The 20,117-nt window shown below is 34.5% G+C and overlaps 1 protein-coding gene across 7 annotated transcripts in view; it reads left to right on the top strand.

Moving 5' to 3' along the window:
* The window catches only part of UVR8 (Regulator of chromosome condensation (RCC1) family protein), a 267,087-nt gene that overhangs the window by 162,859 nt on the left and 84,111 nt on the right, over nt 1-20,117 (top strand). For all 7 annotated transcript variants that reach the window (XM_089829080.1, XM_089829077.1, XM_089829082.1 and 4 more), the window contains one exon: nt 12,154-12,225. In XM_089829080.1, coding sequence (XP_089685206.1) covers nt 12,154-12,225 — 72 coding nt within the window. The remainder of the gene's footprint in view (nt 1-12,153; nt 12,226-20,117) is intronic.

Genomic DNA, 20,117 nt, shown 5'->3' with positions numbered 1-20,117 from the left:
ACCCACTTGGTTTCTTTTCATGTTAATATATAAGAGAAGTTCCTAAGGTTTGCGTTTAATCTATATGAATGAGGCTCCATACCTGTGTACCATGCTAAAATCTGATTCTAGGGATCCGCTTCCATACATTCTTCTTCGCTCCTTTCTTCCCTTCACGTCAGTTTTCATATCAACTCTGTCTACAAACCGTCCCCCATACCTCCCCGTTTGACCTTGCTTTCCTTTTATATGAATAGAGTCACCCTTTGTAAGAGGGATGAATTTGGGTAATGGTGGTCAACCTCTTCACTTTTGTTATATTAAGACATTCTAATCATTTAAATTATTGATCTTGCCCAAGACACTAACTACTACCTACTTTTATGCTCTTTATTTATTTATTACTTGATTTATGAAAAAATCTAGTGATGTCTACAGTTGACTAATTTTTGAGTAATAATGCACACTTAAAAGTAAATCAATCCCCAATTACAATATGATTGCAAATCTTTAGGCTTTATGATATAGCCACTAAACTAAAGCAAATCATGAAAGGTTAATATCATAAACATATCTAACTACTCCTTGACTGTCTTCTCTTAAGAAAAATAAATAGGAGAGAAATAATACATGAAATAATCAATGGTATATAGATGATCACGAGCTTATCCACTGTTTAATGGAAACATGAAAGACCTTAAATAAGGTGTGTAAATAAAAGACTTCCACTTTTCACTAACATTCAATACAAGAGAAAGAGAGGTTTCCAAACATAACTCTTAATATAACTAAAGTTAGATTAGCAAAACCCAAATAGGATGAAGGGATGCCAATACTAAACCTAAATAATACTAAAGAAGTATGCAAGCAAGTCCTCTTTCATGCAATGTTATTAGCTCTAAATGTGTGATGTGGATGTAAATTGAACCAATTGAGTAAATGACAAGAGAAAAATAGATCTAGATGCTATATATGTGTAATAAACCCAATTAAAATATGGAAATAAGCCTATGCTAAGAGATGAAAAGAAGGGTGGAATATTGACCTAAAAATCTGCAAAGGAAAATGCCTTTTCACTTAAAAAATTGTGGATCTGGAATTGTGATTGAGATTCCGATTGCAGATTTGCTACCAAAACATAAAACCTTGAAAAGTCCAGATCTCCGCATATAGGTCGACCAAGAGAAAGTCTATCGGCAGGTTTACATGATGATGGGCATGTTCCTCGAGCACTGTAACAAAGTCGACCCAGATTTTCCTTGAAGCCCTCGGCTGATAGTTTTCGGATCCAAATTCTCAATTCCAATAACATGTTCCTACACACAAGAAAAATGGATTTTGTTTTGTTGGATGAGAGCTTGCCTTGGCCAAGCCCTAGATTGAGAAATCAACCTTGATATTTAAATGTAGATAACGATGAAGGAAATGCTAGGAAGTAGTAGAACTTAATATATCAATGAGAAATACAATTACCTTAATAGATGCATTTGAATTTGATATGTGATCAAGTATGCAAATGTAATAGCGTTGGCACAAAAAAATTAAAAGGAAACCATGGAAGTCAAAATGTCATGAATGGAAATGCTTGTGACATGTCTTTATGAAGAATGAAGAACTTGAATGGATGAATGAAAGATCTTCTCCTTAGAATCCAAATGCCAATACCACCTTAAACGAAGAAGCTTGATGCAAGAAGGAAATGCTATATCTTAAAGGATGCTTGAAGATGCTTGGTTGAAGTGAATGCTTGCTTGGAGTCTTATGTAGCCGTGTATGCTTGCTCTTGATTACTTGTGTGATGATAGTGGATGAAAATGAAATGACCAAGCCTCCTTATATATTAGTTTTTGGGATAAAAAAACAAAGTAGGCCGGCTCTGGAGACAAAATCAAACAATTTAAACACTAGAGACACTTGGGCCCCTATGATCAAAATCTTTTAAGGAATAGGTTGACCTAGTCAACCTATGGTTGGAGAGGTCTTGAGGAAAAGTGACCCCGAGGTCTCGGGAAAATGTAAAAGGATTTGGAAAACAATGAAACTGTAGGAAGATATGACCAAAAAGGTGAGAAAATATCACCAAATTGGAAAATGAGAGATGCCCTAGAATTTTGAGCGAGATTGGAAGAACAAAGAGAGACCTAAACCATACTAAGGAGGGCTAAAAGGTCTCAAAATGAAGTGCTTCCATATTAAGATGGTACATTTAGCCTTGACCTTAGCAGGAGTATGAGCCAAGTCATATTCTCGGTAAAGGAAGAAGAAGAAGGGAAAAGGAGAGAAATCACAATGAAACTGAACATCACCAAACTTCAAGGACATATGCCCCCAAATCTTAGGCAATGTAAAAGTAAAAGTGGATAAAAGGTAAACTACACTACAAGGAGGGAGTATGTATGCCCCCTACTTATGATGACTATATACTATATAGCTATAGACACCATAAGGACGAGAATCAAGGATAACTACTTCTAGCAACAAGGATATATTCTTTTAGCAATAATGTATTCTACAAACTTAGCGAACAGCGTTGGCTCTTGTAAGCTAAGAAAATAGATAATTATGAAAGGATATGTCACTAATGAGAAGAGATCCTTTAAGGGAATTAGATCATGTTAACAAGGCATCTACATTCAAGAGGAGTGTTTGAACAAAGATAACATCTTTAGGACAAAGAGAGGGAAGAGACCAAGAATGCACTTATTATCCCCTTTTGTGTAGGAGAAAATAGGGATCCTTGGATGAAGAATGACAAACTTTAAGATGCAAAGTAAGGGAAAATGTTTATAATCAACATAGTTTTGCAAATACAGAAGAGGTGATGATCAAGGACATTCACCTCTTGTAAGAGAGAATCCTGATCAAGACAACAATTCCTTATAGGAAAAGAATGTCATATGATAAGCAAATGCTGATGTACTAAGGAAAGTCGATCCTTAGACAAAAAGATAAAGAATGAACAAGCTACGTTACCCTCCAAGTAAAGAGGCAAGAAACTAAAAAAGAATAAAAGGAAGAATGAGAAGATCATGGTGGATTATAAAGAAAAACCTTGTAAGATACAAAGACAAATTGTAAGCAATGACCAAAATCTAGCCTTGCACAAAACAAAACACCCTATATCAAACAAATGTATCATAGTATAATACACCACCATAGATAGAGAGAAGGTAAGATAGATCATGGGATATGCAATTCCAAATAGCATAATGTTTAACATATGTTGTAAAAAAGATATTTTATATGAAGTAAAAAATAGATGATTATTAAATGGCAAATCCAAGGCATGGAAACGATTTGTTAGGCAACGACAATCATGTCTTGCATGAAACAAAGCAGTACATGCCTAGAAATAAGAATGTATCATAAAATAATACAAAGCTATAGAGAAATGAAAGAAGAGGAGGATAGGATACCATGTTATACCTTCTTAGTGATCCCAAAGGGAACAACAAAGTGATAACGGATCCTTGAGAGAAATAAGAAAGAATGCCAAATAGATGCCCTTGATGAGAGATTCTTTATAATAAAGATGTACTTACAAGGAGAAGATTGCACTCAAGATGTTAATCCTCACATAGCACAATAGATGCATGTAAGAGAGAACATCAAACTAGAAAAGAATGTAAGGTAATAAGAGATATTGGATGGATTGAACAAGAAAAAAGGGGATACATTATGCCTCCCTAAGTGTCTTTAATTTATACTAGACATCTGATTTCAAGCAAACATAAGATTCCACTCGGGATGTTAATCCTTATGTAACATAAAATATATGCACGAAATGATGTCATCATATAAAAGGAAAACAAGTCATCAAAGGGAGAAAATGGATCTGGCTATATAGATAGGAAAATGAAATAGGACCCTTGCCCCCCAAGTGAGGAGGCAAGAGAAATGACTATTATGTTGCTCATAAAGTAGGATAATGACCCCACAAAGGAGAGGCTATCAATGTCACAATGAGGAATACCATAATAGGGATGTAAATGTATCAAGTAGAGTAGTCATGAAAAAGGTACCATTCATCATTACAATTCATTGAAAACATACTATAAACAATGAATTCTTTATATTGAAAATGGTGATAGTGACTAGAAAAAGATCTGTTAGGCATAATTAGATTGAAATGTGAAGGTAAGCATTCAATATGCATACACTCATCAATTAAAGGTGTTTGATTTTCAAAGTCAGGGATGTTTCTTTTTGTAGAGAATGTTTGTGTTAATTTTCTCGAATCGCTGCAAATGTAATGGCACTGCCATTTTGGTATGTGTTTTCCAAATTGCAGTCATCTCTCTATTATAGAATGACGTAAGGATTGACATGTCCATTCATGAGACATGTCTATTCATTAGTTTATAATTAGTATAATGACAAATAAATATTTCATATATTTAATATATTAATATATATTATATCTGACACTTGTGTGTGTGTGTGTGTGTGTATATATATATATATATATATATATATATTTGCACTATAGTTTATCCAGCTCAAGCTACCAAACATTAACACTCCTTAGCTAGTGAGGATAAACAAGATTTATACGCAATATGAATAACATATTACCTCAACACAAAAAATAATTTATGGAATGTCAACTCATTTAACTTCCCAGTTTGTTATATGCCAACTCATTTGACATTTGAAAGTCAATTAATTTGACTTTAAAGTTTCTTGAATATGAACTCATTTGACATTTGAATGTTAACTCATTTGACATTTGAATGTCAACTCATTCAACATTTGAATGAAGTTATTGTAAGATCGTCACCTTACAATAACTTCTGCAAATACAAGTGATAATCATTTGGAAGTCGTCAATTCCTCATGATGTACACATGTGATAGGCCCATATTCAAAACATACAGTCACACAAATGGACTTTGGATCTCCCTTTGAATATCATTTTTCAGAGCTCTTCATCCAAAATTGCTTTTGAAGAGGTGCCAAACTCCTTCTGTGTTTGAAATCAATCTCCCCTTTCCTAGGACAACATTCTCGAAAAAGATCAAGGCAAATAACTCTTATAATTGTATAAATAAGAATGTCACATTAACTAGAATGCTAGTAATCTTACTCATATCCATTATTGACAACATAAATGATTATAGCATCTCTCTTTATTTTCAATAATCGAACACAATACTTAATTTCTATGTATATGACTGTCCCTTTGGCATTTTCTCGTAGAAATTCTATATTTATAATTATATTTAAATTTTATTTCGTTTCATTTATATTTCTATAAATATTAACATATTTTCATGAACATATTATTTGAATCGATACTTATTTCATTAAATAAATCATATTTACCTTTTATACCTTACTTGGTAGGAGGTAGCTCCCTACAACCCAAGATGTGTATTTACCTCGGTTATTCTCCTTTAGTCTTGTTTGTCAATATTCACACGTGGCGGATTACCTGCGTCCCAATATTCCTCCCATCACCATTTTCACCTTTTATCTCTATTTCTATGTGGGGTCCATGTTTGCCTATTGATTGTGGGTTATCCGTCTCAGTCGTTAATGAGACACCTTGTTTACGTTTATGAACATTGTCTTAAGTTTTGGGCTTTAGGCACAACTCTTATTAAAAATAAATTATCCATAGCTCCCTTATGAAAATATTGATGGATGTACTACTGAGTCGTATGTAGTAGAAAGGGGTCCAATGTTGTTCCCCGTTTATGCAAGTTCCAAGGTATGTAGTTTGGACGACAAATTACCAGTCGCTTCAATCTTGATTCAAATGATTTTCTTTTGCAGTGTTTATTAAAAGTAAGACTACTACTTGTTATCATTGTTTGAGTGGATACAACTTTTCCAACCAGACCATGATGTTCTTGTCGTGATACATGTCCCTACAATTCTTGACCAAGAATGATAATTGTCATTGTGTTATGCTCATGTTTCATAAGAGGGCGTCCAATTTCACTGGAATCAATGAGCTCTATCAACGAGTGAGTAAGATCATGCTTCAGTTCACCATGTTGGCTATCTGTCAGTTGAAATGATTGGCAGTGATTTCCATTAGAACCACTATTCACGGGCCCAAACTCGTGTGATTTAATATGTATATCTTCTTGCGGTTAAGCGAGGCATGTGACTTCTATCAACAACATTGTGGCAGTGGATTCCATTGTGGCTGTCTTGCTGTCTTTAAAGACCGCTTTGAATTTCATGGTGATATGAGGTACCATAGTATGGGGAGTTGACAATGCTGGTAGAGTTTCTATCAAATATTCTTTTCTCATTGTGCATGTCGTCGATATCCTCTTGGTGGGAATGTGTAGCATCCTTGACCGCGTGCGAAGAGAATTCCTGATTTACTGTGACATTGGTATTGTCTTCATTATGCTATTGATGCAACGTTACCACCAATGTGGTTTCTCATTCGATCCTTCAATCTGTGGTCTGTTGTACTCTATCTAGAATAGTAAACTCGTGCTATATTTGCAATTCCATTTTAATCATTTGTAGTTTAACTCTAATACCATGTTAATTTTCTCGGATTGCTGCAAATGTAATGGCACTGCCATTTTGGCATGTGTTTTCCAAATTGCAGCCATCTCTCTGATATAGGATGAAGTATGGGTTGACGTGTCCCTTCACGAGACATGTCTATTCATTAGTATTTAGTTAATATAATGACAAATAAATATCTCATATATTTAATATATTAATATATATTATATCTCACACTTATATATAATAACTAAGGCTCCACAATCTTGAAGAGTTGATAAGCCACCCATAGGGTCAATGTGATTAGGATTCTTATGGTCTAAGATTGAATATGTTAAAATGAGGTCATAATAATCAACAATACCTAATTTGATTTGAGATTTGTCTTGAAAGAAACAAAAAGCATCAAGGTGTGATCCTCCACAGCTAAGATACTTTTACAAGGACAAACATAACTCATCGAGGCCTCATCTATAGAAGAAATATCAATGAAATGCATAAGAAGTGGTTGATTACTCGGAGAAATAACCATGATATCATCCAATTTTATAAAATTTATTTCATGAGGAAGGAAGTAATTCGTTTTAATGTCCCCATTGTAGCATGACCATGAGAGTTGATGGATTCAGCCTATCATTGGGTCCTTGTAGGCTGATACTAGCGTTTCAAGGACCTTGTTGTGGAGTTATAGACACTTTAGTGGCCAATGGTGAGATTTGGCTCTGTTTTGAGGGACTTACTATTAATAGTAAGGCAATAGATGGCTGCGATGAGCTCAGATCAGTACTGTGAAGGGGTTAAACTTATGATTGTTTGGTATTGTGATTGTATTTCTTTTCCTTGTTGATTAAGATCTGCATAAGATTGAAAGTCATTTCTAGATTGGAACCTCTCTCTTGCAAGGTGATTCAAACTGATATTGGTGTTTTTTGGTGGAGATATATCTTTTTTGTGGCCTTGTTGGAGAGCTGTGTGTGATTTGGTGAGTACATTGGAGCATTTGTTGATAACCAGTGGGTTTGTATCTAATTTGTTCATTCAGATCTGCATAAGAATAGAACTCATTCCAGATCTTAGTATTTGACTTGTAAGGTGATTCGACTATATTTTGGCGAAGATACAACACTTTTGGTGTCTTGTTGGAAAGCTGGGTGTGATTTGGTGGTTATATTGAATTCCTGTTACAGCTCATCTTCCAATGCATATTAGTGTTGTTCCACTGTTCTAGATCAGAGTTTATAATTTGAATTATCTCTTTCTAGCTCTATTTAGTGAAGTTTTGAGCATACGTATGATATTAATTCCTCTATTCATGTTGGGTATGCCGAGCATGTGTTACCATTACCAAACCTGTGATTATGTTTGTAGCCATCTGTTTAAGGTATTCCATTTTTATTTCTAGTTGTTTGTTGATTTTTTTTTGCATTTTGGGAAACTTTGAGAAGTGATGGATTTAACTTTACCACTTTACATTAGTTCTTTTATAAATGTTATAATCTTTATAAACTTTCTATGACAAAAAATATCATTGTTAATATGTTTATTTAAGTTATGGGTTCGTGTTCGATTCAAAGTTTGAGTTTGAAAAATTCATTTGCAAAAACGACAAAATCTTGGAAACATGTTTTGGTTTGTTTGGATTCATTTGTACAAAAACATGTAATATATATATATATCTTAGAAGCATAAGTTGAAATTAGAATGTCACATAGTATCAGAAAATATATGATATAAACAACGAAGCACCATAAACTTTCAACCTGTAATCATAGCACCATGAATTGTGATCATACCATCAGTTATTTCAAGTTTAACATCAAATATTCATAACATTAAAATTAAATCATGATTCATAACAACAAGTTCAAGTGTCATTGTTTCAAGTTCAACTAATGGATTAAGCCATCATAACCTACTTGCACACCACAAATGAGAGTTAGAAGCCAACAAAAGCCTTTCACTTACACCTTTTAGGGTTAAGGAAGTCAAGACAATATAAAATTTGTAATAAAAAACAATTCTTAGCTAGTCATGGGGTGAAGTTCGACTAAGTTTGAGCTTGTTCAATCTGGGCAAGTCAAATTCACTAAGGTTTTAACAATAGAGACACTAGTTCAAACTATGGGTCATATTTTTGAACCTCTACTAGACTATTTGATGAACTGTACCTGAACCAAGTACTAGTTCAAATCGAGGCCTAATATGGAGGGTGTTTAGGCGAACTAGGGTAAGTAAGGATGTTTATGTTGAGCTTTCATATTATCAAACAAAAAATATAAAAAAGATTCATAGCACCATAAACTCTAAACTTGTAATCATAGCACCATGAATTGTGATCATACCATTAGATATTTCAAGTTCAACATCAAAGATTCAAAACATTAAAATTAAATCATGATTCATAATAAGTTCAAGTATCATTATTTCAAGTTCAACTAATGGATTAAGCCATCATAACCTACTTACACTTTTTAGGATTAAGGAAGTCTAAACATTATAAAATTTGCAATAGAAAATATTTCTTAGCTGGCCATGGGGTGCAGTTCGACCAAGTTTGAGCCAGGTTCAATTTGGGCAAGCCAAATTTGCCGGCGTTTTAACAGTAGTTAGACAAGTTAAAACCAGGGGTTAGGTTTCTGAACCTCAACTAGATGGGTGGGCAAATTGTACTCAGAGCTGGTACTAGTTGGAACCAAGGCCTGGTATGGAGGGTGTTTAGGTGAACTAGGGTAACTAAGTTGTTTATGTTGAGTTTTCATATTATCAAGCAAAAATTATAAAAATGATTCATAGCACCATAAACTCTGAACTTGTAATCATAGCACCATAAATCATGATCATACCATCAGATATTTCAAGTTCAACACCAAAGATTCAAAACATTAAAATTAAATCATGATTCATAACAACAAGTTCAAGTATTATTGTTTCAAGTTCAACTAATGGAGTACGCTATCATAACCTACTTGCACACCACACATGAGAGTTAGAAGCCAACATAAGCCTTTCACTTAACACTTTTTAGGGTTAAGGAAGTCCAAACGTTATAAAATTTGCAATAAAAAACACTTCTAAGCTGGCCATGGGGTGCAGTTCGACCAAGTTTGAGCTTGGTTCAATTTGGGCAAGTCAAATTCGCTAGGGTTTTAACAGTAGACAGACAAGTTCAAACCAGGGGTCAGATTTCTGAACCTTGACTAGACGAGTGGGCGAATTGTACTTGGACCAAGTACTAGTTGGAACCAAGGCCTGGTAAGGAGGGTGTTTAGGTGAACTAGGGTAACTAAGATGTTTATGTTGAGCTTTCATATTATCAAACTAAAATTATAAAAATGATTCATAGCAACATAAACTGTAAACTTGTAATCATAGCATCATGAATCGTTGATCATACCATCAGATATTTCAAGTTCAACACCAAAGATTCAAAACATCAAAATTAAATCATGATTCATAACAACAAGTTCAAGTATCATTATTTCATGTTCAACTAATGCAGTACACCATCATAACCTGCTTGCACACCACAAATGAGAGTTAGAAGCCAACATAAGCCATTCACTTACACTTTTTAGGGTTAAGGAAGGCAAAACATTAAAAAATTGCAATAAAAAGTACTTCTTAGCCATCTGTGGGGTGCAATTCAACCAAGTTCGAGCTTGGTTCAATCTGGGTAAGTCAAATTCGCAAGGGTTTTAAATGTAGAGACACTAGTTCAAACCAGGGTTAGAGTTTTGAATCTTGACTAGACCAGTGGGCGAATTGTACTCGAACTAGGTACTAGTTGGATGTAATGGCTCTTACCAATAGGCCACTAAAAACCACTAATACGAAACTGTGGAATTTCGTCAAACACTTGGCATTCAAACCAAATACACTACTAAAAGTAAAATGCTGAGTACAGGAAATTGTTGTGCAACAAATGTACTCAAATAACTGATGTAAAATAATGCCAATATATTCATTCAATGATAACCAAATGCTTTTACGTATGATATGCAATTTTCATCTCAAGGTATTGCAACGTGGCACATTACAACAAACCCTTACTGGCTGAATGCAACTGAGAATTTCTTGCAACTACAAATTGAAATGCAAGAACTTGGATTGAGCAAATGCTGGAGACTGAATGCTGAAGACAAAATGATGTAAATGCAACTCCAAACTGCCCTCCAATTTGCTGATCGTATGGCTTGTAGGTACAACAATACATGTATGGCTCCTAGCAAAAATAAATGCTGGGCTGAAGGTGCCGAAATTGAATAATCGCCAGGCTCCAAGAAAAATTCTCCTAGAAAATAAAAATCAAACTCCTAGCCAATAGTGAGATATGAGCAAAAATGTATGTCCAGGCTGAAAATTGAAACTTGCTGAAAAAGCCCAAATAAGCTCAACTTGAAGCAGCTGGATACCACTTCCAAAGTGCAACCCTTCAAAGGATATTTCACCTCCTTAGTTATGCGAATCCTTAGGAGACTCCGTTCCCAAAGATCAAATGACAATCTGCACACCAAGATGGCGCCACAAATGCTCAAAGAGAAAAGTAGTGTAAACTCAAAACTTGGGATGTCCAAATGAGAGGCCAAGCACCCTATTTATTCACTTTCCTAAGAAGCCTCTTAAGAACTTCTAGAAGTATCCATAAAATATTCTTATGAAATCTCTTTATAATGCACTTTTATAAAATAAAAAGTGCAACTCAACTCAAAATTATAATATTTTGGCCCTGCATAACACATAAAATAAAAATATAATAAACCCCATCTCTCCAAGAGCAAATAAGACCATCCAATCCCCAAATAATCATCAGAATGTCTCTCTCACCAAAAACATCTGCCTACGAGAGTCTATGATAGGCAAATTCACTGAAAAATTACATGTCACTAAAAAGGGGACATGACATTGGAACCGAGGCTTGGTACGGAGGGTGTTTAGGCGAACTAGGGTAACTAAGATGTTTATGTTGAGCTTTCATATTATGAAACTAGAAATATAAATAATTGAAGGTGTTTGTTACAATCTTCTCCAAAGTGAAGGCATCTTCACTTTATATTGCTTTTACACAAATGCAAAATAGCCGCCTAAAGGTTGATTTAATGGAATGCCCCATGAATTGGAAGGCACATTTGTTGATTGTGCCACAGTTATAGGTTATTGCTTGACAATTTTAGGTTGCCAAGTCGAGTTTGAGTCCAATTCTTCAAAATATGGTATTTATCATCATATTGAGCATTATGTTTAAATTGGAGTCTTCTGGAGGTAGCTCCCTTGAAGCGGTGTATTAATGTCAAGTATTTTTTGCATGTTTCCTATTATATTATTTCATTGGGCAAGTTGTTTCATGACATTCATAACATAGGAAGTGGATCGTATTGGTTCTATCAATAATTCATATTTTCTATAAGTTTAAGAGTTTAACATTTCTTTTGACATAAGCTTACTGAGTAAAGACTATGTACTTGTCTTATTATTGTGAATAGATACAAATTAGTTCTAAACTGTTATATTTCATCCCATGTCACAAGAATAATCTAATTCAATAGTAGTTGACAAATGAGATTGTTCAACATGTACAAAGATGATGTTTCGGTCATCCATGAGATGTAGGTCATAGCTTTTATTTTTATGGGCAAAGTAAACAATTTTTTGTTTAGTATTTTGAGTACTTTTAGTAATATTTTCTTATCTAATTTACAGATTTCTGGGGGTTGGCGACATACAATGGCTCTTGATATAGAGGGTCAAATATATGGCTGGGGTTGGAACAAGGTAACGTGTTAAATCTATCTTATGAAATAAAAAGGTTAGGACAATAGACCTAGAAAAACAGAGAAAAAATAAATTAAAATATATTAGATCAATATTAAGAGCATGTAGAAAGGATTGATAAAAATTTCTCTATTGTAATGGATAGAGTTCAGCATAGATTTTGTTTCAAATCAGTGTCTTAATATAGCTCAGCATAGATTCTTAGTTTTTGTGGGTGTGTATATTTCTGTAACTGTCATTTTTTTTAGTAATATAATAACTTTTATTAATAAAGATAAAGTGGCACACATAGATTTAATTGTTTTGATAAATCAATGTCCCATCATACACAACTACTTAATCCACCGCATCATTGTCAGGCCAAATAATTAGTAATAATATAACAGATCCATCCATGGTTAAACCCTAACCCTGCACAAGACAAAACCTTCATCATCATGCTTTAAGCTCCAAAATTGTAGGGACCCAAAAATCGACCACTCTCGGATTTAAGAGTTTATATTTTATATTTAGGCTACCAGCATATCTCCCATTGCATAGGAACACAGATAACTAAAAACTTAGTAGAACACATCAACCAATGCCATTGTTACCCAAGCCCCTACCTCGCGTTGGATGCAACACCATCTTGTTTCTCATTTAAGAGTCGCCACTTCGGATTGCATCTCATCTTTGACACCTCAACATTATTTAGCCTCTCTGTTTTCTCCCCACTGCAATTTATTCATCCAAACTTCTAATAATGAAAGTGCACAAAAGTTTCGTCTATCTCAAACAGGACTCCTTAAACCATTCTTGCCTCTTTCTCTCTTCGAATCTTTAAACAAAGGGACTAAATTTAGTGTCTTTAATCATCTCAATGTGCACTAGCTTGTCCACGAAATTCATTGCTAACCCAGGGACAACTCTCGCCAAAATGGGGCCAAGGTTCCCCATGAAATCCATCGATACTGTGTATCATTACGATCTGCACAACCTCTACTAAAGCACGAAGTTGTAGACCCCAAGACATAATCTTTGAGTACACATCAATTTTTGTCCTTTATATATTTTACGCTTCATTAAATGTCTATCCCAAAAAGACGAACACACTATCAGCGAGCCTTCGATCTTGAAAATTGAACATTCCATCTAAATGCCTCTTTGTTATAGGGCCATGAAAGTGAATTTGTTGCTTCACTACCTATAATGCGAAGGATGTCTCCATCTTCCCAAATGCCACAAAAACCTCAATTTACGCTAGACACACTAAGAGAGAAGTGTTGCAATTATGATCCCCTTGAGTCTTTCAACATTTATAACTCGACCCTACATACCTTTCTGTCATTTCGAGATGGGATCCACATTGAATGCAAACTTGACTAATGGACACCACCATCACCCTATCCACCACCTTTCATAATGTTTTTTTATTAATTATTAGCTGTTTCTTTCAAAATTTAACTCTCTAAAGTCCTCCAATTTCATTACCTCTTTAGCAAGGTTTAGGGCCCAATTTGATTAAATGTCGGCCTCTTTATTGCCCTACCTTCTGACATGTGATCTTAAAATCATTTTATAAGGCTAGTTCTGCATTGATGATGTCAACATAATTTTGTAGATTCCATGCTTGGATAGATCCTTTGATTATTGCTTTTAGGAGGATTTGAGAACCCCCTTCTAAATGTAGTCTTGTTGCTTCAAACTTTCTTGCTTCTTTAATTACCATTGATGCAACTTCTGCTTCTGCCACATCGTTGGTTCCATCAGCTAACTATTTTCCCTCATAGACAATTGTATTACCATCCCAATCGCTAGTAGTAACTCCTGCTCCAAACAGGCCAGGATTGGCTTTTGAAGCCCCACAAAATTTGCCTTCCACCACCCATCTATCAGATTAGCCCATAGTACCTCACAACTAGACAGAGGAAATGGATAAACCCATCTTGACCCATTCATGGGCTTTATAAAAATCATTGTATGACAAAAGATATGCATTGCATTATAACATGAATTTTGTTGGTGCATTTCTCTAGATCTTTGCTAATTTGAGCATAGAGTATATTCAAGAATTTTAATGAATTGATAAAAGGTTCCTTATATGTGAGAGAAAAATCACAGCATATATAGTGGAATTAATAAAATATCATATGTTGAATTAATACAGTCTAATTACAATTGCATCATGTTGGTTGCTTGTGATATGCCATTCTATGTAGCTATAACAAAAGGACAATCTCTAACTGTTATGGCACCAATGATGAAATTAATTGAAATGGATAACCTATATAATATAACATGACCTATATGTTATGGTAAATCGATGTTGTAGTTGTAGTAAACATAGGAGATGAAAACTCATAAATTTACAAATATGACGTTTCTAAAAGAAACAACCGTGAGCTAAAGATGAAATTAGAAACTACTCGTTAAATTAAAGTCTAAGTAAGATGATCATTAAATAAGTATTGTCATACTCTTATGCCCTGCCTTAATGTTCATTGTGTAAGGGTTGTCTTTTGGTTACAAGTTCTTCAAAACATTATGCTTCTGCTGAGACCCTCTGTGGATTTGTAGAATGACAATGACCAAGAGTAGCCAAAATTATTCAGAAAAGAATAGAGAAGGGTGTCCCCTTCTTCAAAATGCTTTGCGACAAGAGACGAGTTTTCCACTAACCCTCCTTGAATTAACAAAACATTTGACAAGAAATCGTCACAAAGCTATAATGGAGCTTCTCTTCCATGGAGATAGACAAAAAATGAGAACAACTAGCATGATTTTGAGAAAAGATCAACAAACCCTCCAAACTTTGTAGACGAGCATAATGCCCCAAAATAGATTGCAAAATGAAATATTTTTTTAGGAAAAAAATCAATGAAAACCTATCATAATTTTTGAGGTGAAAAATTCATCAAAATCCAACATGATTTTTTAGGATAAACGGTAAACTTGAACAGATAACTTTTGAGGAAAAAATTATAAATCCACCATATGTTTTTTGACGAGAAAATTATAAACCCACAAAGGAATCCCACAAAACTTTGCCAATTACAAAATTAAAATTTCTTTTGGAGGGAAAAGTTAATGAAAACCTATCAAATAATTTAATAAGGGAAAAAACCATATAATAAAAGATAACAAATAACTAAAAAATAATAGACTAAAAAAGATAAACATACTAAGCATGTTCTTCTCTTTTCTCTTTTGTCCTCCTTGATGCCAAAAGATACTTAATAACAAAATTTAATTGATGGTCCATACATGATACATAAATAATTGTTTTTTAATTGAATATAGGTTGATAGGATGACCAGTTGTTACAACATAAATAGGAAAATAACTTAGTTGGCATTTATACACATTTGATTGGTATTGATACACATTCTTGTCAATAAATAGGTATATGTTTGTGCTATGTCACAATTTTATGTTTTAGTAAACAGGTTGAATTCTACATCCTAGTAGCAGTGTTTGTTGGACAGATTGTTGGGACTCCATTTTGGAATTTCTTCTGGTTATGTTTAGCATTAACGTTTTGTTATCTATTTCAACCCAATATATATATTAGATAGTGTCCCTATTGATAATCAACGTAGTAAGAGTTTTAGTGGAGACACAATTTTTTTGAACTGGGGTTTTCAAACAATATGGGATGATATTTGGTGAGTTTACATGCTATGTTTCCCATGACATATGTTTCTTAGTTGATTCAAATAAGTTATAGAAGATTTGTTAAGGACAGGTTATTGAAAGTATTTATTGAGAACTATTTCAGACAATGGTTTGAGTATTTTGTTCGATGAGTTTCATTGGAGAATAATTTTGGTATGTGATTCAGGATACTTCATAAAGATGTAATTTGTATCGAGTTTGTAACTTGACATATCATCAATCTCATTAATAAGATGACATGATCCCCTCTAGCCTCATAGCTCTAATGCTTGTTGTTAATACATCGTTAACACTCTTTGGGCGACACTTTGCTTGTGTCCAATAACTAAGTAAAATAGTACCTTTCGTTTTTGGCCTTTTGCACCTTTGTCTTATTTAAAATTGCAAATGTGAGATGGTAGATGCAGACAAGATTTTTTTGTCCTATTTTCAAACCCTCTTTGTTGATTTCTTAGAGTAAAGCTATATTGACTAATGTGAATTCCACTAATCATTATCAAAAATTTACAGCTCTTAATAAAACATAATTTAATGAAAATCTACAAATTCCACTTCTCAAGCCTCTATTATTGTTACCTCTCATCTTGGGATATATACCAGGGGATGCATTATTATAGTTGTCTTGAGGGTTTTGGTGGTTTGTTTGGCAATGTGGATTGTTTCCCTTGTGTGTATTGCATTTGTGTGCTTCTTGTCTTCATATTGTAAGGGCATTGCTTAATAGAATGTCCCATTACATGGAAGATGTCACAAAATAGTTTCTTCCGAGAGTTTGTTTTAGAATGTCCTTACCTTTTGAATTTAGTACCACAATTCTTTACTTTCTTTGGTACTTTCCTTTTCCACTTTTAGTCCCTTCATCATCCTCATCTCATCTCTTCTCAAGGCTTGGAGAGCCTTTCATTCCTTATCACTGCTCTCCTTAGTTCTATCGTCTTCTTTTGTTTTCCGTTTCCCTTGAGAAGATGTTTTATCTTCACATTTCATGTCCATAGCCCAATTGTAGGTGTCAATAGAAAGGATGGTTTTGAAGAACCACCTTTTCTTTAGTGCATCTGCAATTTGATTTTCTAACCTCACCAACAACTCCAGGAGTCTATGATCATAGGCTCTTACTTTTTCATGTTATCCTTGTGTTGTAAATTTCTTGTAAAGGCTTGTTGTCATCCAAAGCAGTTTGAATTTTTCCTTGAATGCTTTGTTCAATTCCTCTTATGAGGATGTGGGGTGTGTCTCAAATTCTGTGTCCCAAAATAATTCGAGAAACCGTAATCTGGATTTCAAGTTCCAGAATCCCTAATCAAGGATTTAAAATTCCAAATCCTAAATGATATTCCAGTAACCAAGCAGGCCCTTAAGGTTGTGGTTAATGCTTTCAACAAATAGTCTCTGTCTTCTTTGCTGCTTGCAATCTATATTGTTTCTCGTATTTTGCAATATCTAATGTAGTCCTCAGATCCACTCCCTTGTATACTTTAAAATGTTTTGCTCCACACTTGGACTTGCTGGGGGAGTCGTTATCCTTCTTGCCTGATATGTCTTTTGCACCACAAACTTGATTGCATAGTTTTTATCTCTATGCTTTGATGCACCATTTGCATTCGTCTCTATGCTCTGATGCGTCATTTGCATTCTCGGACATGAAATAGTCTTCTACTTGGCCTCTAACATTCCATGCACTAGTGTTGCCAATTGTTTTGTCTATAGTCCCTTCGTCTGAAGGTCTTTGGCTTAGTTCCTCATATTCTTGGTTCTTCTGAAATAAATAGTTCTTTAATATGATGTATGCCTCTTTGAAATGGTTCAGTTAGTTTGTCTCTAGGTTGTCCTTTGGGTGATTTTTTTTAATGTTTGCAGTTGATGTTACAGCCTATGTTCATTGTTGGCAAGCTAGGTGTGACTTGTTTGTAATTAGTGAATCAATTTCCTTGCTGCTGAAACCCATTGCAGCGACATTTCCAGGTTGTGCTTTCAAATAAGAAATTGTTCCGTGCAATGAAACCATCCACAATTTCTTTGATTAAACCGATGTTTATGTGACATCATGATATAGAGGCAAGATTTTTTGTCATTTATTGCCTTGGTGAAATTGTGAGAATTTCAGCTCCTAAAGCACCTGCCCTACAATAATGACATAATTAGGGAGGTCCTACATCTGATTATTGAAAGTTCTCATGGGTTAGATAATATCAAAAGTCCTTTTACAAAAGAGGGTTAAGATTTTAGAATTGATGGGAAGGATCAGATAATATGTTCTTTTGATTGATTTAGACAGTGATGATCTTATTCTTGAAATGCTTCATCATTTCATATCTTCTATTAGTGCGGATTGCAAAGACATTATTTCTGCTTGTATGAAAACCTAAGTTGCTGGTTCGGATTTTGGTTCATATGCGGGTTCGACATTCACCCAAATTTTTTTTGGGCTGGGTTCGGTCTGATTTGGGTTCGTTCGTACAAGATTTAAAAAAGGAAAAGAAAAATTATATATATGTAACCATGTGCTGCAGCAAATAAATTTATACACCACTATGCTAATATTATAGCAATTTAGCAACATACACCACCATATATATTCACGATTTAGTTTGAATAGCATTACAAAATGTGAAAATACACCACTATATCAATGTTTCAATTCAAAATCAGTAATGCCAAATCACTAATCACTGTAATCAGTATTCACTATTAGTCATGTGATAAAAAATCATCGAAGAATTCCTCTTCATTAGGAAATTGTAGATTAGAAGCACAATTAGTGCCACTAGCATCAATAGTCTCAGATGTAGCTTTAGGATCAGCTTCAACATTATTATGTATTTCATCATTATGTTCACCAAGACCATCATCAATGGCTAGTGCTTGAAAGTGGGCTTTCAACTCTGTAGACTTTGGTTCAACATCCCACTGTTTTGCCTCCCCTTTTTTGTAAGTGTTCTCTTTGTGAGTTGTGAGCCTCAAGTTGGAATGCACAAAGACCAAGTTATATGCCTTCATGGAGTTTAGTCAGTTGCATTTTATTCAGTGGATAAAGGAGTATGTGCTCCAATTTCTCTCAGATGATGATGAACTAGCAACCTATCAAGATTTACTAATTTGAAATTATAGAGTGAAGAGTTTTGAATATTTAAGAACAAGAAATTACATATTAGAATCTTAAGATTCAAGAACTTGTGATAAAATTTTGATGGCAATGGGTGGCAAGAGTTTGTCTTTTTGTCTATGGAAGTACCACCATTTATGAGCATCAACATTGCTCGTCTTCAAGAGCATCAAGACCACAATCATCGGTGCTCGCAAAACTCATAAATTCAGACCACACTGCTGATCGTAGGTGCTCTAGAAAGAGTCTTCGGAGGGCTGCCTTGTACCCTTCAACAATTTCAGGATCTCTGTATGGAGCAACTCTAGTGTTGTTCCCCTCGAGGACATGTTGACTATAGAACCTAGGGGTCAATGCAAAGGCAAGTAGATGCAAAGGGGTAGTCATTTTATTCCCTTTTTCTTCCATGATTACATTTAGCTCCTTGAAGAACTTTTCATCAGGGTCTTGCTCTTTCTCATTTATGATGGCTCTAATATCTTCAATCATGGAGTCAATGCCATCATATACCTCACCCAAGCAAGGCCTATCCATGTCAGTGTATCGGATCATGCTCAATATAGGCTTAGTGAACTTCGGAAGGTACTCAGCACGATCCCACCAAGAGTCTTCTAATATCCTTTCCTTAATGACAGCTGCCCTTTCACTATTAGATTGCCTCCATACACTCCAATTAGCACTTGCTACCATTCTAGACAATGCTTCTTTCACTTTGATAAGGCGTCTCAAAACAATAGTGTTGGAGCCAAAGTGGGTCTCAATAACCTATTTAAAAATCAAAACAATAGTAGATTAAATTTTTTAAATCAACGAATGTATTTAAATTTAAAAACATAAGAAGTTTACTAAACTAATGTGACTAAATTTCTGTATATGTTTAAATTTTAAACAATTGAACTTAACTTCAAGAGCTCCAATTTTGAGAATTGTCTAAATATGACTCGTGTCATATGGTGGTTTGTGACAAACATTTGGATATCTTGTGCCTTTTCATACAATTTTTTAATCCACTCAACCTTAGTGCCAATTTTTTCAGCATTAGGTTGAGTGTGTGCACAAAACAAGGTGTCCAAAAAATGTGTATCGTATCGCTCCTCAACCAATAAGTCGGCAGCCCTACAATTCTTTGCATTGT

The sequence above is a fragment of the Cupressus sempervirens genome, chromosome 5, assembly GCF_028749045.1.
Source record: "Cupressus sempervirens isolate cs-2001-9-10 chromosome 5, ASM2874904v1, whole genome shotgun sequence".
Taxonomy (NCBI): Eukaryota; Viridiplantae; Streptophyta; class Pinopsida; order Cupressales; family Cupressaceae; genus Cupressus; species Cupressus sempervirens.
Note: the sequence above shows the minus strand (reverse complement) of the source record. Positions and strands in the feature narration are given on the sequence as shown.